Below are 22,146 nucleotides of genomic sequence, written 5' to 3' on the forward strand. Positions count from 1 at the left end.
CTCGGGTCATCATCTCACGGTTCGTGAGTTCAAGCCCTATATTGGGTGAGCCCCACCTCTCTCTCTCCTCTCTCTTTTCTTCTCTGCCCCTCATGTGATTCTCTCACTCTTCCTCTTTGCCCATCACTCACTTGTGCCCTCTCTCTCAAAAAAAATGTCTAATCAACAAAACCCTTTAAATCTAACTAGTGAGATTTTATCCAGATGTGTGAGAATAACAGGCATCTAAAAAATAATATTGCAATTCTCTCCTCCATTTACCAACTTTCTGTAGTTTCCCTTTGACAGGGACATTGGAGTGCAGCGTCTAGACACTTGGGTTATCACACTACTTGAGAAAATAAGAATGTAAAATGTTTTGAAAAACAAATATTTCACGGCCCTTCTTGCTAAACCGTACCACTTACTTATTATTCATGCTCCACATGTTAATACATAACACGTAAATTCGTTACGTAAATGGGTCACAGGAGTTTTCATGGACAAATGGCTAAGGGAAATGGGATATTAATCAGAACATGTGTTGTTATGATGACTTATCTTGACTGGGACCCAGGGCACTCCAGATGTTTGGTCCCTGTACACTTATGGAAAATAACTCACAAGGATGCTGTATTTTCACATTGAAGGAAATTTCTTTATTAAAGAAACAGGCCTACTTTTTGTCAATACATAAAAGGCTACAGTGCAGTCTCTTCCCAGAACTAAGAAAAAAAAATGTTATCCTCTGAGAAGGAAAAAAGTAAAAAAAAAAAAACAAAAAAACCCCAAAGGATGGGATTAACTATTTGTAGAAACTACCTTAAGGCAGCAGCAGTTGACCTCAGTGGCATAATCAACAGCAAGGCGTACTGCAAATCATTCATTCCTAAAAGCAGTTAAATACTGCAGTTCTACACGTTTTGTTTTTAAAGCAAATTAGAAAGGATTCAAGTTTATGGTTTTGGTAGCACTATCTTGAACGTGAGAGAAAAGGACATGGTATGGTAATAGCTAATGTTATTGGAACTATTCACCATCTTGGCCTTTTTTTATCCACCACAGTTCATGATCTGAGCATAACTCTGGATATGTGTAAAGTTTATGAAAATGTGGTAGGCTATTGTGGGGAATAAAAAACCATGAGAAAGAAAAAGAGACATCTGCCTTAAAAACAAAGAAGTTTCCTCAATATTAGACGAATGGAGAAAGAAAATGTGGCATATATATATATATATATATATATATATATATATATATATTTTACACATATCAATAGGTATGCTCAGATCATGAAGTACTCCTGTGCTTCTTGTGTTAAGCGTCTGACTCTAAATTTCAACTCAGGTCATGATCTTGCAGTTCGTAAGTTCAAGCCCCACAATGGGCTCCACACTAGCAGTGTGGAGCCTGCTTGGGATTCTCTCTTACTCTCTCTCTGCCCCACTGCAGCTGACTCTTCTCTTTCTCTGTCAGAGTTAAATAAGAATTTCAAAAAAAAAAAAAGATAGCTCTTACATAGAGAACAAAATTAATGAAAATCCAGAAAGCAGATTTCACTTCAAGAATTCTATGTCAAGAATTTTCAAGATTCCATAGTCTCTTCTATTACTCAATTGTCTTATTTGTAGCTTCTGCAATACAAGTTGGGATAGAAGTTGAATTAAGATGGCCATTAAGACCACTGCCCTCCAAGAGTTGTGAACCCATTAGAATTCTGAATAAAATTGTATTAATAAGCTGCTTAGAAACAAACCAATCTGTCAAAAATTGAGGGAAATATTAAATGAATACAAATGCCTGTAAAGTCCCCCATGGCTAGCATATATGGGATTGATTCAAATATGAGTGTACTGAAGATAAGTAAATGTGTTCAATTGTTTCTAAAGCTCTGCATGGGCCAAGGCACAGCCAGCATCAGCTACAAGTGATAATAAGATGACCTGTGAGAAGAAAAGCATAGATGGGAACAATGAGGCAATAAAATGAGGCACTGACCACAAGCTACAGTTTCTTTATTCTGGGTTATAAAGACAACCTAACAACCACTGTCCTGAGTAGTGTGGGAAAAATATTTGAACAAAGAATGAAGTGAGCATGATTCCCTGAGATGAGAATACTGAGGTCCAGGTATCTATGCAGATTCTAAAACTGGCCTCAACAAATGCATGCCTCCTGAATAATGATATATGTGCCAGTGTGTTTTTGCTTCTCAAATTTCTTAATATGAACTTAAGTCAAAAACTATCCCTGTTGTAAAGACAGACATGTGTCTCAGTTCTCCATGCACCCTGCTGTTTGTCTGTTTCCTCCCTAGATTTACAGAGAAGGGCACACCTCCAGGCCTGTACAGGCCCCATCTATCTCTCACTACCAACTCCACTGCAAAGCACATCCCATCCTTAAGGCAACTAACAAAAAAATTCCAATTTTAGCTAAAAGATAAGAACATTAAATACAACTCAAGTGTATAGGTTCAGACTCTAGCCTTCCTCTGATTTATTAATAATTTGGTGCATCTATTATAATAGAACAAAACACAACTAACAAAGTCAAAGTCATCCGTTCCATTTATTTACCCACTTCCAAACTACTTTGATAGGATCAGCTAGATAGAAAACAGGAAAAACACATGCATTTCTTCAGTTGACTCTTGTGAGCCCAGCAGCAAGTCAAGGTCGTGAGACACCAGACTTGTGAAGAATCAAATCACAGGCAAATTGCTTTAATGTACACAACAAACTTTTTAATCACAAGTAGCAGTTCTACAAAAACAAACAGGAATATTGGCTCTATTGCCTTTTATATTTTCTGCACTGAGATCATAAAGAGGATCTGAACAACCTAAGAAATATGCAAAGAACATGGCTATAAGGCAATGAGCTGACAAAGTTGTGTCCTGACTGGCAAAGTGAAGTAGAGAGCTAAGAAATTATTAGGTGAATATAATATACAAGTGTAAAACCATCTCCCGACATATAAGTTTTGTTTTGTTTCCTATCAATATGGTTTTTAATTTGGTTTTTAATTTACATTTCCTACTGGTGTCTATGATCTCCTAATGTACTTATTTGCTAGATGTACATCTCTTCTTGTGAAATGTTTAGATCTTTTGCATGTTTTTCATTAAGTTATTTATTTTCTTATTATTGAACTTTGAAGTTTCTTTATATATTTTGGTACAACTCCCTTTAACACATATAGGCTTTGCAAATATTCTCCATCCGTCTGTGGGCCATCTTTTCATTCTCTTAATAGAGGCTTCTGAAGAGCAGAAGTTTTTAATTTTGATAAAGTATAATTTATCAATTTGTTCTTTTATGGTTTGTACTTTTGTTGTCAAACCAGGAAATCTTCGCCTAACCTGAGATCACAAAGAGTTTCTCCTGTTTTTTTAACCATAAGTTTTACAGTTTTATATTTTAAATTTGGGTTTATGATCTATTTTAAATTAATGTTTGCATATGATGTGAAATATAGGAGATAATTACTTTGCATATGAATATATAATTGTTCCATCACCATTTGTTAATGACTACCTTTCTCCATGGAGAAATAATAAGTTGTCCATATACATGTGGATCTATTTCTGGACTCTCTAGTCTATTCTATTCACGCATTTGTCTATCTTGATGCTAATACTATGCTACCTTAATTACTATAGCTTTATTGTAAGTCTTGAAACAAGGTCTACCTTTTTAGTCCTTCAACATTTCCCTTCTTTTTCCAAGTTGCTTTGTCTACTTTGGCTGTTTTGCATTTTCCATGTAAATTTTAGAATTGGCTTGTCAATTTCTACCAAACAAACAAACAAACAAAAACCTGCTAGGACTTTAATTGGGATTGCATTAATCTGTAAACAATTTGGAGAGGACTTACATTTCCACTATCTCTAGAAAACCCCCCAGTATTTGGAACTAAAGAGTACACATCTAAATAGCTCTTAAATAAATGTAGAAATCAGAATGGAAATTATAAAGTATTTAGAACTAAATGTGAATACTAATGCAACATGTAAAACTTTTTGGCATAATACTAAAGTGGTACTTGAAGAGAAATTTATAGCACTTAATGCCTACGTTACAGAAAAAAAAAAGATCTCAAATCAGTGACATTAATTTCCAACTTAAGAAACTAGAAAATAAGGCAAACTCAACCCAAAAGTAAGCAGAAGAAAAAAATAATAAAGATAAGAAATCAATGAAATAAAAACAGAATAACAATGGGGAATTTTAATGACGATAATTAGTAAAACTTATACTCTAGCCAGACTGGTCTGGGAAAAAAGAGAAAAATAAACAAATTACCAATATAAAAAAAATAGATTATGTCATTACATATTCCACAAATATTAAAAAAGATAATAAAATAACATAAATACACTTATTTAATTTCACTATGACCTGTAAACATACTTTGCATGACTTGGATCCTTTTCCATTTATTCGGACTTGTTTTATAACTCACAATCTGGTCTATATTGATAAATATTCTGTGTTCACTTGAAAAGAATGTGTATTCTCTATTGTTTGGTGTTCTATGGATGCCAATTAGGTAAAGTTTGTTGGTAGTGTTGCTCAAATCTCCCTTTCCTTGCTGATTCTATATCTATTTATTCTATCAATAATTAGAGAGGAATAGTAATGTCTCTAAATAAAATTATAGATTAAAATTTTTTGCAGTTCATTTTATGTATTTTAGTGCATAAGTATAAAGGATTATAATATCCTCTTGATAAATGGACAACCCACATCGGGCTTGCTTCTGTCAACATATCAGTGCAGAGCCTGCTTCAGATCTTCTGCTCCCCTCTCTCTGCCCCTCTCCTGCTTGCACTCTCTTAAAAATAAATTTTTTAGGGGGTGCCTGGGTGGCTCAGTCAGTTAAGCATCCGACTTCAGCTCAGGTCATGATCTTATGGTTCAGGAGTTCAAGCCCCGCATTGGGCTCTGTGCTGACAGCTCAGAGCCCGGAGCCTGCTTCAGATTCTGTGCCTCCCTGTCTCTCTGCTCCTTCCGCACTCATGCCCTGTCTCTCTCAAAAATAAATAAACATTAACATTTTTTTAAATATTTTTTTTAAATCTGTTTTGTAAGATATTAATGCAGCCATTCAATTTTTTTTTTTTTTTTTTTTTTTAGTGTTAGCTTGGTATACCAATTTCCATCCTTTTACTTTGGGATATTTTGTCTTTTTTATATAAAGACAGAATATAATTGGGTCTTAGAATCTGAAAATCTCTGCCTTTTTACTGGGGTGCATAGGCCATTCACATTTAATGTCATACCTGATATCAGCTTAGTTTTAAGTCTATGATCTTGCTATTTGTTTTCTATTCATTTCATATGTTCTTTGTTCCCTTCTTACAGTTTTTTTTTTTACCTTCTCCTGGATTAAATATTTTTATGATTCCATTTTATCTCTTTTGTTGGCTTACTGTCTATATGTCTTTGTTTTGTTATTTTAACTGCTTTACAGTTTATAGTATATCTTTTAATTTATCTCAATCTACCTTCAAATGATATTACATCACTTTATGTATATTAGAACTTCACAATAGTATACTTCCATTTCTCCCTTCCCAGCTTTTTATGCTATTGTTGTCATACATTTCATTTGCATATGTTATATATCAAAGGTGTTATTATTATTTTGATTATTTTGTTCAAATAGTCAATGATCTTTAAGAGCTTGAAATGATATGAAAAAATCTTGTATATTTATCCATCTAGTTACCATTTTTTGTGTGCCTCATTCTTTTGTTCAGGCTCATATTTGTAACTGACATAGTTATCCTACTGCCTCTCATTAACATTTCTTATAGTGTGGGTCTACTGGTGAATTACATGAAAGGTATTTTTGCTGGTTTTAGAATTCTTAGTTGAATTCTTTTTTTCTGTCAGCATGTTAAAGACATTGCTCCACTATCTTCTCACTTGCATTGTTTCTGATAAGAAATCTATAGTTATTCTTACCGTTGTCCAATTGTACATGAGTTTTTTATTCCGCTACTTGTTTTTTTTTTTTAATTTTCTCTTCATTACTGCTTTTGAATAATTTGATTATGACATGTTTTGGTGTAATTTTCTTCATATTTTTTTTGTGCTTGGGCTTTACCAAGCTTCTTGAGTCTGTGGATTTATAGTTTTCATCATTTGGCAAAATTTTGGCCATTACTTCACCAAATATTTTTCTTCCCTCCTTTCTCTATTCTTTATGTTAGGGACTCCAGTTACACATATATTAGGCTGTTGAAGATGTCCTACAATTCACTGATGCTCTTTACAATTTTTTTACTGTCTCATTTTGTATAGTTTTTCACTAGTCTTTTCTTCTGCAATGTCTAATCTCATGCATTGTATTTATTACTAATCTCATCCAATGTTATTTGGCCAATACCATCCAGTGTGTTTTCCACATCATACATTGTAGTGTTCATCTCTAGAAGTTTGATTTTGCCTTCTTTATATCTCCCATGTCTCTAGTCAACTTCCATACATATGGGCTATAGTTATAAGAACAGCTTTAATGTTCTTGTCTGCTATTGTAACTTGTTTCAGTTCTGGGTTGGTTCCAATTGTTTCTGTCTCTCTCATATTTTCTTGCTTCTTTGCATGCCTAATAATTTTTTATTGGATATTGGACATTGTGGATTTTACCTTTTGGGTACTATATATTTTTATATTCCTATATATATCCATAAACTTTACTCTGGGATGCAGTAATTTGAAAACACTTTGATTCTTTTATGTCTTATTTTCAAGGCTTGTTAGGTGAGACCAAATCATCATTTAGCCTACAGCTAATTACTCCCCTACTAATAAAACAAGACAATTAGGAGTATTCTACTCAAATCCCTTTAAATTATGAGATATTCAAGGCTGGCTAGTGGGAATGGGCACTTTTCCTGCATTATATGAAGTATGAACATCAGGACCATTCCCTCTAATCCTTAAGTTGAATGGTTCTTTCTTGATCTCAGGTACCTTCCTATCTTTATTGGTCAATCAGTACCTTGATGTATACTGTTTAGATCTCTGGAGCTCTATATCTCTACAGCTCTCTCCTCTCTGGTACTTTATCTTGTTAACTTTAGCCACCATGGCTCTCCTTGGATCCTTTATTCAACTCTTCAACTCGAGGAATCCATCACATCTGCCAGGGTTCCCCCTCCTTATTCTGCCTAGAAACCCTCTCAGGAGAAAGTTGGAACAATCATAGGGTTTATTTCATTTGTTTCCTATTTCTTGGAGATCACTGTTCTTCATTTCTTGATGTCCAGTGTCTTGAAAACATATTCTTCCATAGAAGTTGTCTTTTATTATTATTATTATTATTATTATTATTATTATTATTTCAGGTGAAAGAGTAAATCTAATTCTTATTAGTCCTCTTTGGCAGAAGCAGAGGTCCATAGATAGTCTTTGTCCACACTTCTCACTCTACACAACTGATTTTTAAATTTCATGAACACCTTTAAACATTCCAATTTCTAGAACATTTAATGAAGGAGAAGTTCCTGCTGAACTCCTTTTCTGGAATTTGGCAAATAACCCTGTAGGGCCCAATTATAATCAATCTTTTGAGAGACACAAATGGTGGCTATCTCTTATATCTCTGTTAATGTAATCAGACAGAGTTAAGGGCAAGTTCATATTTCTGGGCAACTATAAAAAATTATGGCAGGCCCAAGAGGCTATGCTGTTTCAAACATGACTAAAAACACACTGAAAATCATTCATTCATTTGCATCCTACTCTTCTAGTGACCCTGTAAAGTTTAGGCCCTGAGAGAATCTTGGCTCAGAGGCCCAGATCTTTTTATGTTAGCACATTTCTCCCTTAGGGTAAACAAGGTATTTTCAAAGAACATTCATTCTTTGAAGTCAGTTTGAAAATTAGTGCTGCAGGATTCTAAATAGTACCTCAGCAGCCTGACAGAGATAATGTACAACTGCAATGTGTTCACTGTGCCAGGATGTAATTTACTCTTTCAGCACACACACACCCCTTCCTTCTGTGTGTGCCTCAGCTCAAAGCGTTTGGGATTAACCAACTGTGGTCCAGTTTTCATCAGGTTTCTTTCTGAATGCGTACAATGTTGAAACTTCAAACCACAGTGGGTTTGATCATACTGGGCACTGAATTGTGCTTGGATACTTCTTCTCAACAATTAGAGCTGTCACCACCGGTTCCCAGGGGTTACATGAGGGGTAGGGGCATTAAAAATAGTTAAATTGACTCCCTCTGGTCATCAAATGTAATAGGATCTATTAAAAAGAAATGTTCAAAATGTACGCTAGTTTTTAAAAGCCAATGTACCTACTGATCTACCTATCATTAAAAAAAAATCTAAAGTAGAGAGTTTTGATGAGCAAAGAGGAAGAGATAAATGAGACCAATCAATTTCTTTTCCACTCATGCCACCAAGAAGAGCTTTAGTCCTGGTAAAGATTTTTGGCTAAGATAGCACAAGTAACTGAAACCCAATGATCTATGTTCTTATGATACCAAAGCAGTGATAATGACTGATGTCATGCTAGCACATCAATGAAATTAAAATACAAAGTTGTTCACGTCCAAGTTTGTATACAAACTTGCTAGTGTAGGGACACACCTGACTCCACGTGAAGCAGTGGAAAGTTAAGAGTTATAGAGGGAAAAAGGGGTAGATATCAGAAAATGTCTCTTCTTTACTTACTTCACCCTATTCACTGAATTAGGGCTATGGGCTCAAGAATTCCATCCATTAAAAAATCAAGTTTTACATTTATTTGTTCAATAGAACATAGTGTCTATTCACTCCTTCCCATACCCTCCTTTTTCAAAAAAAATTTTTAATGTTTATTTATTTTTGACAGAGGGAGAGACAGAGCATGAGTGGGGGAGAGACAGAGAGGGAGACCCAGAATCCGAAGCAGGCTCCAGGCTCTGAGCTGTCAGCACAGAGCCCGACGCAGGGCTCGAACTCACAGACCACGAGATCATGACCTGAGCTGAGGTCGGATGCTCAACTGACTGAGCCACCCAGGTGCCTCCCCCCATACCCTCCTTTTAAAGAAGCTGTTTAATTATTTTAAATACTTGGGGACAATTCAGTTATAAAGGACACAGGTAAAATAGAAGGGCTTATTGCAGGTAATAAAATTTAATTCACAATGCCCGCATGACAACGTCATAGCAGATACTTTAGCACAATATAAAAATGCAACAAGACCTGATGTGAAAGATTTGGGACTTAGTTTATTCTTCAGTTTTACGCTATAGGAGTTCATATGGGCTAGTCACTGGATGAAGGATGGGCCTGGTGTCCAGGTGCTGGGTTAATATCTAACACCATTCTCCACTGTACACTTTCTGGCTTGTGTTACCTTGACTTGGGTTTAACGATATGTGGCAACAAACTTTACCCATAACAGAGTCTGACTAAAAGACAGTCATTTTGAATTCTGTTTTGTCTCCGTGTAATTCATGTCTTAGTCACAATCTTCAAGGAGGGTATTTTTATTAGGTACATGGTTTCCATTTGCATAAACAATCTGGTGAAAAACGGCACATGGGTGCTCCCTAGGTATTATGTGATAAGACACCTGGAGTGAATTATTTGAATGAACTTAAAAGAAAAGAGTTGAGAACTGATTTCACACATACGAGTAAAGAAAGCCTGTCACAGTGACTTAGAGACAAAAGCTAGAGGTTGCTTCCTTTTTAATAGATATGTGAGGAGTTGTGTTCAAATTCCTTCTTATTTCTCAGTCTGAACACCCGTATTTGTTCTTCAATGACATTAGAACCAAGGTTAGCATTCAGTGCAGGCAAGTGTGAATCAAAGAGAGTCTGGGACTCTAACAAAACCATGTACATGTATGAAGGAGCCACGAGGAATAAGCCCATGTCACAACTGAAACAGTAGATTTCTATATAAGGCAAGAACAGTTTTCTCAGTAGGACAATACAAAGTCTGAAGGATAATATAATCTGAACTTTCAGGTTTTGGAAAGAGTAGAATGCTCTTTGTGAAAAGTAAAAGCAGCATCCAAGAAGCATATCACAAGATAGCTTCATTCTAATCTGTTTGGTTGAGATTGCCATCCAAAGCTTGCCTTTAAGACTTATTCTCGCTGACCAAACTGCTTTCTACACTCTGTATGTTCTCCAACAGGTGGGTTTCCCAACATAGTGATAACACTGAACAGGTATCTGTTTTTACTGAAACTAGTAATTCCTCATTAAAAGAAAAAATATGAAGACTGAAAACATGGAACATTTCCCATTTATGCTGCACAATTCGCAAAGACTTGTATTCCATTCTAATCATCAAGTCCACAGTCAACTTTAAAGTTAAAATGAAAAAAATGGCAAGTGATAAAGCGAGAGTAGAGAATGTATTTATGATGAAGAAAGAATGGTGGGGAGGAAGAGATAAAACAATCATCTGTAAATTATCGAAAAAGGGATAGACTACTCGTTAAATGTAGTGAAGTGTTTTTTTTTAGGGTATAAGAATATATTAACAACCATGATTTCAATTTTAGGTGTAATTCTAACAAATTGCATTAAATTGCACACTTTATGGAAAAGTATAATGGAAATTATGTTCTTACCATCTGTTTTCTTTGAATCATTTCCGACATTGGATTGATCCTTCCTGTCTGTCTTATTTTTACCATCTTTCAAGTCACCTGAAAGTAATAAAAATGACAAACAGTATATAGCTAAAAGGGAAGTTATAAATATCCTTAAACTTGTCAAGGTAAGTAGAGGAAAAAGAAGTGCATAAGTTTAGTCACGAGAGGGTACATGTCTGAATGTAAATATCTTTTATAGCCACATATCAGGCCTCAAAAATTAGATTACAATACAGAAACTAAGACAAAGCTCCTGTTAAACAATGTTTGCTTAATCCAAGAATGTTTATTTTCCAAGAAACGCAGTTCAGCTTTATTATTAGGCTGTGGAGTGAAGAAAAACTTAAGTCAAATGTAAGTTATACCAGGTAATAGCTATTTAACTTCTATATGCTTCAGTTTCCTCATCTGCAAAATGGGGATAATAATAACTACTTTATAGACATAATATAAGGACAAATGTATTTAAGGTATTGAATAAATCATCTAGCCCATCACTCAATGACAATTGTTACTGTAAAACAGAGCTATAAATAGTATTCTAAGTAATGAGCTTGTTGAAACATGATTCGTAAATGTTAAAAAACACTACGCAAACAAATGTACAATAAACACGTGTCAAAAACTTACTTAATTCATTTATGAAGGAACCAGAGAGACAGCGAGGATGGTATTCAAGGGCATTTAAGGAAATGGGTATTTATAGGCATTTTATAAAACCGTTAAAATAAGACAGTTGTGTTGGAAATAAAACTGGTTATGTCGTACAATAAAATCAAAACCTTCGGGGGGTTATCTCCTCTAACAGTCAAAAATCTGTAAGTTAGCATATAACTTCATAGCACCTAGGCTTGAGTCAAATAGTAAATGACAAAGTTAGACATAGTCATGTTCTCCCACAGCCAGGGTCATCAAACGATAGCTCATGGGCCAATCTGGAAAGAAAGGTTTTTTTGGAAACAGTCATTTATATATTGTCTGTGGCTGCATTCATGCTATAGTGGTAGGAGCTGTATGGTTGCAAGAGAGACACGCAAAACCAGGAATAGTTACTGGCTGGGTCTATGCAAAAAAAGTCTGCTGACCCCTAAGATAATTAATCCCTGGGCATGTGTGTTCAACAGTATGCCAGTGTGACATTGAAAGGACATGGCACCCTTTCCCCCAGCCTTATTCTCAAGTTTTGGAATTTTTTCTTACAGTCTTACTGATGGCATCTTTCTGTTGTAGCCTGCATAAAACCCAGAACAGATTACAACTAAAATACTGGTACTATCGAAGGGAAAAGACCCTAAGAATAATTACAACCAGGAAGAAGTGAGCAGGGTCCTATCTCTTTTTGCTTTCTTTGTGCCAGGCAGTGTGCTAAATGCTTTGCATGCATCATTTCATTAAATTCTTGTAACAACCCCATTAAGAAGGTACTACTATTGAAAGTAGATAAATTCATCAAAGATTAATTCACTAAAGGATCAATCTGCAGAATAACAAACTCATCAAATGATTGAAGAGGTTTTCCAAGTCTGAGTTTTCTTCTAACTTCCCTGCAGCCACTCTGTCATATACTGGTTGGCCCAGCTTTGTTGAACACAGTGCACTGTGTATGCCCATAACCTTGCATATGTGTCTCCTTCTGGCAGCACGACTGCTCCTGTTGGCTACCGTGGATCTGGTTTAAGCCATTCGACTAATAGTTTTTGCATAAATGGCCAATTGATCTTTCTACAAAGTGATTTTGTTTAAACCGACTTGTGAAGAATTGACATGAAACTCATATTGTCATCTCCATTTTATGGCTCTGAACCTAAGGCACGGATAAAGTAATTTACTACAGTATACATAGATGGGTCTGATTCTAGAGGCTAAGCTCTCAACTACTGTATCTTGCAACTTCCCTATGAAGCTTAACTTTCTGATTTCGGGCTTCTGTTCACTGTTGCCATTTCTAAATGCCTTTGGTCTACAGATTTATAAAGAAATGATTATATAAGGAAAACTCAAGACCATCTTGGGTTGTGATACATTAACAATGTATTTTCAATGAAATTCGACAAATCCTAAGTTAAGTTGGGAGTCAGTAAATTCTCCAAGTTTCCTCTTAATTCTGAATGGGATGAATTGGCTGAAGGGATTGAGGAAAAAGGTCAACTCTAGCCACAGTGTAAGCAGGAGGAGTTCAAGGGAAGGAAATGGTCACCACCCTTCACCACCATTAATGGCCAAAGAGAGGATTCCTTTGGAGGTCCCATGAAACAGTCCAAATACTGGCTTCTTCCTGTTTTAAGGATGCCAGAGATAGATTCAAGGATCTTAAGCCCTGTGGTCAAATGAATTCCCCGCAGAAAAATGATCTTCCTTTCCCAAATGAGCCTTCACACCCCTAATGCACAATGCTTTATGCCTTCAGGGTTTCCCTGGACTGGAGATTTAGGTACAGCTGCAGCAAAAGACCAGGATGTCTTCCAGAAGTCAGCAGCAGGGGTTCAATTTGCTGGATTCTAGCCAGCAGCTTGTGGCAGCCTGCCTTCTCCTCAGTCAGGGTTGGGGAGGCTGATAGAGAAAGTACCTTGATGGAGACCAGAGCTTAGGGGATCTCATAGTTGCTGAAGAGGACCACACCTCCAGAACCCCACTTAACCAAAATCCTTCAGTTCTATCCTGGAAGTATCTTGGGCGACCACAAAGAAGGGTGCTGGGAAAGTGACACATGTTTGTTTGATGATGTTCCTTGAACATAACCCATTAGGTAATTTCCCATGGGTTGTATATGGAGTAATGGCTGATGTGAGCTGTTATTCAATAAACAGGGGAAACAAAAGAGCCTTTCTGCGCAGTTATAAATCATTTTAATTAGGCTCCTGTAACACAGTCTCAAACCACCATTAGCCTTTCTTATTATTGCTCAAAATTGACTTATTTTCCCATCTCTTATTTAATACTTAATTTTTAAGGGAAATGGTAGACTGTTGATTACTTTGGGAAATAAACACAGTTGTGAAACCAACCCAGCCTAGCTGAAAACTTGGGCTCCTGTTTGTTCCTTTCAGGCTCTCCCTCTTACAGTCTTCAAAATAAATTACTGCCACCTTTGCCCTCTCTGGGTATTTGTTTGTACCCATTTCATAAAATTCATAACCATTTCTATGACTGGCATGTTTATGTTCATTGGTTTCTCTCCCTGACCAGACCCGGGATTGGTAAACTATGGCCCATGGGCCAAACATGGCCCCAGTACCTGGTCTTACATGGCTCACAAACTAAGAATAGTTTTTACATTATTAAATGGTTGAAAAAAGGGAAGAATATTTAATGATGTTTGAAAATTGTATAGGATTGAAACTTGAATTTTCATAAATAAAGTTTTATTGGAATATGGCCATGCCGATTTGTTTATGTTAGCTGTAGCTGCTTGCACTAAAACAGGAGTGTTAAGCAGTTGTAACAGGGACTGCATAGCTCCCAAAGCCTACACTATTCACTATCTGGTCTTTTACAGAAAAAGTGTGCCAATCCCGGGAATAAACAGATCATAAGCTTCTTGTGGACCTCCACTGAGCCTCAACATTTTTCTGATTTCCTGTTCTCCCCAGTAGTGCCAAAACTTGCAAATAATAGGGACATGCTGATTATGAAATATAAAATTTGGACTCGGACCTGAATTTGACTTGAAATCTCTACTTAGTGGTTTCTTGACCTTAAGAAAGTGATTTAACCTCTCTGAGTTTCAGTTTCCTCATCTGTAAAATGGGAACGAGGTATGTACCTCCAGAGTTGTTAGCATGTTTAAATGTAGATAAAATCTCATGCACAATGTCTGGCAGATGTTAAGCACTCATTAAATATTATAGATATTACAATGACTATGTTTATTAAGGAAAAGCCATTTTTTTACCCACTTTCCTAAAAGACAAACAAATAGGGAAGAAATACATCTTGCCTCTCTCAGGAGCCCTTACATATTCCTCCTTTGGGAAGGAGAGACTCATCTAGAAGGAGGAGTTTGAGAATGCAAAGCTCAGCCCAGCCACCCATTTCTCTGGTTCCCAACTCCCTTTGAGATATGTTTTCCACAAAACATACACCTTTTCAGCCACTCCAGAAGCAGCCTGCTGGGGTGCTAGGATGCTGGGGTGGTGGCGGGAGGCAGGGGTGGTGGTCCTAGTCCCGCCTGCACTGCCAGTGTCTGGTTGGCTAAGTTCAGCTCAGGGCAGATGTGTGAAGTAGCCCATGTGCTCAGCAGACCAAGGTCACATTTTCCAATTCAATTCTAGTTGCAGTAGAGCTAATATTTTGATCATGGACTTTTTGATTCTGGTATCTCTCTCTTAGTTGGTTCTGGCCTCAGGAGTGGGATGAGATGGGGTCTTTCGCACTGCCCTCTAAAACTCCAACAGGTATATCATAAATTCTTATAAAGCTGAACATATTTTCTGGACCATGATGCACCTGAATACAAAACAAATGAGCTATGAGCAGTCTCTAGAACCAGGCTGCTGAGGGTCTGGACAAGTGGATAAAGGCCTTCTCTACCTCCTATGGTGGTCATGAGGTTACCTGAGGGAATTTATGTAAAATTCTTGAAACATGATATGAGCTATCATCATTATCATATGTATTAAAATACTGTTTTCTGATTCTACATGTTATATATGTTCATTATAAAAATAACTGGAGAGTGTCGTGCTAAGCACCTTCTATATATTTCTCATTTACTCAGGCTATGTAGCATACATAATAGCTATAGTATGGCCCTACGAAGCAGGTAAGAGAATACATACATAAAGAGAGGACTTAACACAGCATCTGATATAGGCGCACCTGGGTGGCTTAGTCGGTTAAGTGTCTGACTTTGGCTCAGGTCATAATTCCGTGGTTTGTGGGTTCGAGCCCCGTGTTGGGTTCTGTGCTGACAGCTCAGAGCCTGGAGCCTGCTTCAGATTCTATGTCTCTCTTTCTCTGCACCTCCCCTGCTCGTGCACATGCATACTCTCTGTCTCTCTCTTTCTCTCTCTCAAAAATAAATAAACATTAAAAAAAAAAAAACAGCATCTGGTGTATAGTCAATAAATCCTAGTTTGTTCTATTGCTGTAATTGTTTTTTGCTATCATTATCATTACTGGAAGCTCACAAGTGGTCCTTGCTGTGAGCATATATTATTACACACATTTTACAGAGACAGGAGAAGGTTAAGTAACCTGGCCATGGACACTTAGAAGTGAGAGGCACAGCTGTAACTTGAATCCAGGTCTGTCTGACTGCAAAACTACCTTGCCACAACCTGGCATTTGACAGCTCCAGAGACTCTGAACTTCCTGCTCTTCCCTGAAGAAGGTAACCAACTCCATGCCCTTGTGCCTTAGCTCATCTTGCTCCCTCTAAGAAGTTCCAGTCTCCCATCTGACCAGCAAACTTCAGCATTTAAAGCAAAGCTCAGGCATCACCACCTCCTGAAGTTTTCTGTGACATTTCTCCATTCCACAATCCCCAGATGCAACAAAGCTAATGTCTCTTTTTTGACATGATCCTTGGGCATTTTATCAGCCATGTTACTACTGTTACTAGCTCGGAATCACTTCTGAGGATGTTCATACCCCTATGAGATTGGGGACTTCCTATGGCTTTTCCATTTCTAAATTCTCAGTGCCAACCACAGTGCTTCGCACATAGTTATTAACCAATAAATATCTGTTGCCTTAAATATTAAGAAATCATCAACAGTAAGTACAATCATCCAGATCATCCTGGTACTTTTCTGGTCTTAAAACCTAAAGTTCTGGGGCACCTGGGTGGCCCAGTCTGTTGAGCATCTGACTTCAGCTCAGGTCATGATCTCGTGGTTCACGAGTTCGAGCCCCACATCAGGCTCTGTGCTGACAGCTCAGAGCCTGGAGCCTGCTTTGGATTCTGTGTCTCCCTCTCTCTGCCCCTCCCTGATTCATGCTCTCTTTCTCTCTCTCTCTCTCTCTCTCTCTCTCTCTCTCTCCCAAAAATAAACATTAAAAAAAATTTTAAACCTAAAGCTCTGCATGCAGGAAGCCCCTCAGTCCCGGGCAAGGTGGTCACCCTAATGTATATACTTATTCACCTACAGATGGCCAGACACATACTATAGGAACAGACCCTAGATAGACCAGGGCCCCAGCCCTGCCTACTAAAGGGATAGTACATATGGAAGACTGATTTTCCAGTCCACCCATCTGGGCAATAAGCCCTCAGGAACGTGCTGGGATTGTTAACAGGTATTTCCCCAGTGGATAGGCAGGCACTGGCCAGAGTCTCCAGAACAGCTGGGAAAGGCCTGGAAGGTATAAATCTCCCCAGAAAGAATGGCTTAAGCAAGGCTCTGGCTGCTTTTGATGGGATCCTAATGGGGTCCACAGCCCAGTGAGGTGTGATCAGCAGCAGCTGGAAGACCACAGAAGCCCTGTCCTGAGAGCCGTCCTCACGGGTGTGGTTGTTGGCCAGTTTCCATTCATCACGTCATCAGCACCCCGAAAAGAGCCTTTCACCGGTGAAACTGTACTCACCATTCTGTTGTTTTTCTCCTGAGGACTTCTCAGCTTTGGAATTTTTCCCACGAGGGTTGTCGCTTTTGTTTGTGCGAGTTCCATTGACTTGATTCTTAGCTTCTCCAGATGTCTTTTTCTCAGCTTTGCCAGCCGCGCCTTCTTCAGCCTGGCTTTTGGCTTCCATTTCCTTTTGCTTCTCCTCCGCGGCCAGGCGAGCTTTTTCCTCTGCTTCCTTCTTGGCCTTCTCCTCTGTACCCAGGGCAAGTTAGGAAAGGCACAGAAAAGATAAAAAGAGGTCACACTATTAGGGAAATTGCCTCTTTGAACAAAACCAAGCCTTTGCACTGAGTGTTTGGGGTATATTTTTGGTTAATTCACATCAGATTAGTGTGTATATTCAGGAAACCAATAAAATTGGTTCATGGTGATGTCATTTGTGAAATCAGTGGATTATAAGGGAGGGCAGGGAGAAAATAATAATAATAAGGATAATGATAATTAATAAATCAAGATTATAATTGGCATTTTCAATATTATCGTCAGTGACTTCTCTTGAGTGTGTCCTCTATGCCAGGTATTATGCTAAGTGCTTTTCAAGGAATACTTCCTTACATTTTCAAAATACCTTTAAGCAGTAGCTACTATTACTAAAACCGTATTTTATGGAAGTGAAGTCAAGGCTCAGGTACATTACAAAACTCTCCTGTGCCACTGCAAAAACTGGAGTTTCATGTAGATCTGTTTAGGATCTGGAGTTTAAACATAAACAACTGATTACAAAACAGAAAGACAGGAAAAATAATTGCCACTAGAACAGTACAGTTTCAGGTCACTGTGAATTTAAAAGTAGGATGAGGATGGGGCGCCTCGGTGGCTCAGTCGGTTGAGCGTCCGACTTAGGCTCAGGTTATGATCTCACAGCTCGTGAGTTCAAGCCCCACACCGGGCTCTGTGCTGACAGCTCAGAGCCTGGAGCCTGTTTCGGATTCTGTGTCTCCCTCTCTCTCTGCCCCTAACCTACTCGCATTCTGTCTCTGTCTCTCTCAAAAATAAATAAACATTAAAAAAAATTTTTTTTAAGTAGGAAGAGGATAATTAGGGCTTACAAAACACAGGTCTTCAAACTGTCCACAAGATTAGAGGTGGCCTTTAGTTTGGCCAGGTATCCTGGTCTGTATCTTCCCCTTTAGTGACAGGATGTCAGCTGTATTTCCAATTCTGCTTACTATGAAAGGATCTGGCTCTGTGTTTCATCAAAAACATGGCATAATTACATACGGTCAAGTATTCATGAAAAGATAGATTGGCTCATTCAACTGATAGCTTATTGAATAGCTACAGTGTCAAGCACCATTTTAGGTGCTGGGAATGTAGCAGCACGTAAGAATTATGAAATAGAAAAGATCATAATTAAGTAAACAAGTCACTAAGATAATTTCAGGTGGTGAAAGGGTTTTACAAAAATGGTTAAGCAAAATAATATGATGGAACACAATAAACATAAAGGAGGGAGGTGGCATTGCATCAGGAGGTGGCATTGCATTCTTTATCATGAATTGCTGGCTGTGCAATAATTAGGGGAAATGGCATATAAGACAGAGGAATTTAAAAATGTCAAGGCCATGAGGTAGGAATGAGCGTAGAATGTTCAAGGGATATTGAGTTGGTCAGTACGGCTAACACAAGTTTAGAAGAGGTTAGTGACAGATGATGTGGTCAAATGGCCAAGGACATGCAGAATTGAGATCATGCGGGGGCCTTGGAGGCAATAAAGTGGCACTTGGCTGCAGAAAGTGACACACACCTAACAGAGACCAATCATCCCTTAGGGTAGAGGCTCACCCCGTTTAGCATTCAACTGACTAAAAAGGCTTTCCAGATTGTGCCATCCATTATAGAAAACATTATTTCATTTTTTAAATCTAGATGTGTTAAAAATATCCTACACCTCATTATTATCAGGGGTCCTCTTGATTTCCCTTGGTTAGTGTTGGTCCTGAAAAAGCTAGCTTTCACAGACGACAAGTTTGTTTTTAATCTAATGGTCACCAGAGTGGTTGTTTCCCGTTTTACCTGGTTAAGAGCACAAAGCCCAAATCTGATCCAGGTTCACATGTCATTGAACTGTATTGTATTTTGTGGATGTCGATGATCTCTGGCTTCATTAGGCTTCTCCCGCCCCTAGATTTGCCTGGCTTCAATGTCCTCCTTAATATATTATGAAGTTTTTATTACTCTTTTCATTGATTCATCTATCCACCTATCCAACTCAATGCCTTGGTGTCACCCCAGACAAATTAAATCGTATTCTGGAGGGAGAGGGGCAAGAATAGGATATTTTAAATGCTCTCCAGATGATTCTAACATGCAATCAGGATTGATGAGCACTCATTTAAATTTTAAATGTTTGCCATTCACTATTTCCTGACATTCTACTTCCCAAGAGGATGCATTTATACTTTACAATGAAAAGGCGAGGAAAGATTTCTTTACAAAATAACTGAATTATGCACATATAGAGTATGATATCTCTTCTGACTTCTACAGAAAAGTACAACTAAAGAGTAAGAAGATGCCCCTGCAGAAAATAGTGAAATGGCATTCTCAGTGGACTACAGGGTCACAGGAGGCCCCCTGGAATGTTCGCCCAGACTTCCTCTCACCTTCGCATAGTGCCCGAGAGACAGAAGTCAAATGTCATCTCCATCACTGAATTCCCAGCGCCTGACACATAGAAGACGCTCATGGAGTATTCGTTAACTAAGTGAAAATGCACACAATGGGTATGATTTGCCCAATCTGCCAATAAACCTGACTTGTACATATTCCATCTGTAATCTAGACCTGTGTAAAATACAGAAAGCATACAAACTCTAAAGTCCTGTCTTGAAAGAGTTAGCCATTTGACAAATGTTGGTTTCCTTAACCACTAAATACAGGTGAGTAAAAAAGATGACTGTACTTACTATATAGAGAGGAAAAGTGAGGGGGAGGGGAATTCACTCACATTCAGGTAGCAGGTTAAATAATTTATGGTCCCCTCACAGAACCCCCACTGAATCTGTGGCAAACTTTCAACATTCAAAATATCCACAAGTCAAAAGCAACTGATAAAAACTGAAGGTGTTAAATTCTGGTTTGCTACAGAAGAGCATAAAATATGTGAGCAAGAAAAATTTATTTGACAACTGAGTCAGAACAATTTTCTATGGAAATCTAGCAAGGAAAAATAAAAACTGGGAGAAGGTACATTTCAGAAACAAATCCATTTTTGCTCAACTACAGCTGACAGCGGTCAATTAATGTTTGAATTAATGAATGGCAGCTCTTATGACATTACAATCAGATCCCAGGCAGCCTGCCCTACTATATGACTCCTGTCCCTGTGGCAACTGTGTTCCAGCACGTGGCTTTGCCATGTTCTTCCACTTCACTACTCTACTCCCATCTCTCCATGCTTCTGCGAAATAACTGAAATGAGTGTGATCAGCTATCAGCACCCAGTGATACTACTCAAAATAAGTAGACAAAAACAAGCAAACATATAACTAAGAAAAAAAAATCAGCAGAAGGTATGTTTGTGCCACTGTAAACAGATTCTCATATATTTTCAGATATACAAGATACATAAACCTTTCCTACAAAGAGAAAAAGTAGACTAGCGCACAATTAATTTGTGCTATAAGGTTCCAACGATAATATATATAGATTTAACTTGTCAGGTCTTAGATTTAGCATCCATGGCACTCGTAGGCTTCTAGACTAGTAGGAAGCAAATGCCATAGTTGAATTGCATTTCCTTTTGCTTCCCATTTCAGGATATCTGTGGTGATTTGACTCATTATGAAAATGGCCCAAACCAGCAGCTAATGAGTAAAGGTAGAGCACAGCAGAGCAGGGCCCTCATGATCCACAAATCTTGCTTCTCCTTAGAGCTGGTCCTATCCCACGCTGCATGCTATGCATTCTGGGAGAACTACACTGATTTCATTTCATCTCCCTTTCTGAATAATGGTTTGTGGTCTCTTGGTTAAAAATGGTATTGCACTAGTTATCCCTTGGTAAAATTTTCTGAATTGCCTTCTTAAACTACCTACAGAGAGAGAGAGAGAAAAGGAAACTGAAAAACCACCAAAATACTATATGAATTTTGAACAGTTAACTCTTAGTTGTACACAAAAACAACAGAAAAATATCTCCAGCTATCTAAGGACCAGAAGGTGTTCACACAGGATCTTTCTAAAACCTGAAGCCAAATGCTCTGGTTTCTCTTCAGATCACATAAATCTTTCACCTTTTAAAAACTGAAGCCAAAAAGTGCTCCAACTGATAGAAAAATTCAACTAATATTAGAAACTTAAGAATAAGGAAATATATTAATGATGTGCAATAAAACTAGTAAATCTTAGTGTTCAATGGAAATAATTGTTTCATACATATAAAACTTGATGCAAATATTACAAGTAATATTAAAGGTTAAGTTAATTATAAAATAATATTCTACTTATAATCACCTAGATTAAAAATCTCATAGTATTTCAACAAAAACAGTGATTATGTAGGAAATAAATAAAAATTCCATAAATCAGCATTTGCAAAGGAGTGTCATTATATACAATTTCTTAATTTAATTTTTTAAAACGTTTTATTAATTTCTGAGAGAGAGAGAGAGACAAGAGTGCAAGCAGGGGAGGGGCAGAGAAAGAGGGAGACCCAGAATCTGAAGCAGGCTCCAGGCTCTGAGCTGTCAGCACAGATTCCGATGAGGAGCTCGAACCCACAAACCGTGAGATCATGACCTGAGCCGAAGTTGGACGCTTTAACAGAGTGAGCCACCCAAGCTCAGCCATACCATTTCATATTTACATTGATACACACAGGTCAATAAAAATGTAAAGGAAATCTCTGGTAAAATAAAAATAGGATATATTTTAAAAGACCATTTATAAAGTTAGCTGCGGGGTAGGGAGATGGATTAAATACATAAAGGGGATTAAAAGATACAAACTTCCAGTTACAAATAAATAAGT

General features: G+C 37.7%; 1 protein-coding gene across 4 annotated transcripts in view; it reads right to left on the minus strand.

Moving 5' to 3' along the window:
• PDE1C (phosphodiesterase 1C) overlaps positions 1–22,146 on the minus strand; it is a 507,283-nt gene that overhangs the window by 39,899 nt on the left and 445,238 nt on the right. For all 4 annotated transcript variants that reach the window (XM_043589209.1, XM_043589211.1, XM_043589210.1 and 1 more), the window contains 2 exons: positions 17,135–17,365; positions 10,583–10,660 (listed from right to left, as the gene is read on the minus strand). In XM_043589209.1, coding sequence (XP_043445144.1) covers positions 10,583–10,660; positions 17,135–17,365 — 309 coding nt within the window. The remainder of the gene's footprint in view (positions 1–10,582; positions 10,661–17,134; positions 17,366–22,146) is intronic.

Source organism: Prionailurus bengalensis, chromosome A2, assembly GCF_016509475.1.
Source record: "Prionailurus bengalensis isolate Pbe53 chromosome A2, Fcat_Pben_1.1_paternal_pri, whole genome shotgun sequence".
Classification (NCBI taxonomy): Eukaryota; Metazoa; Chordata; class Mammalia; order Carnivora; family Felidae; genus Prionailurus; species Prionailurus bengalensis.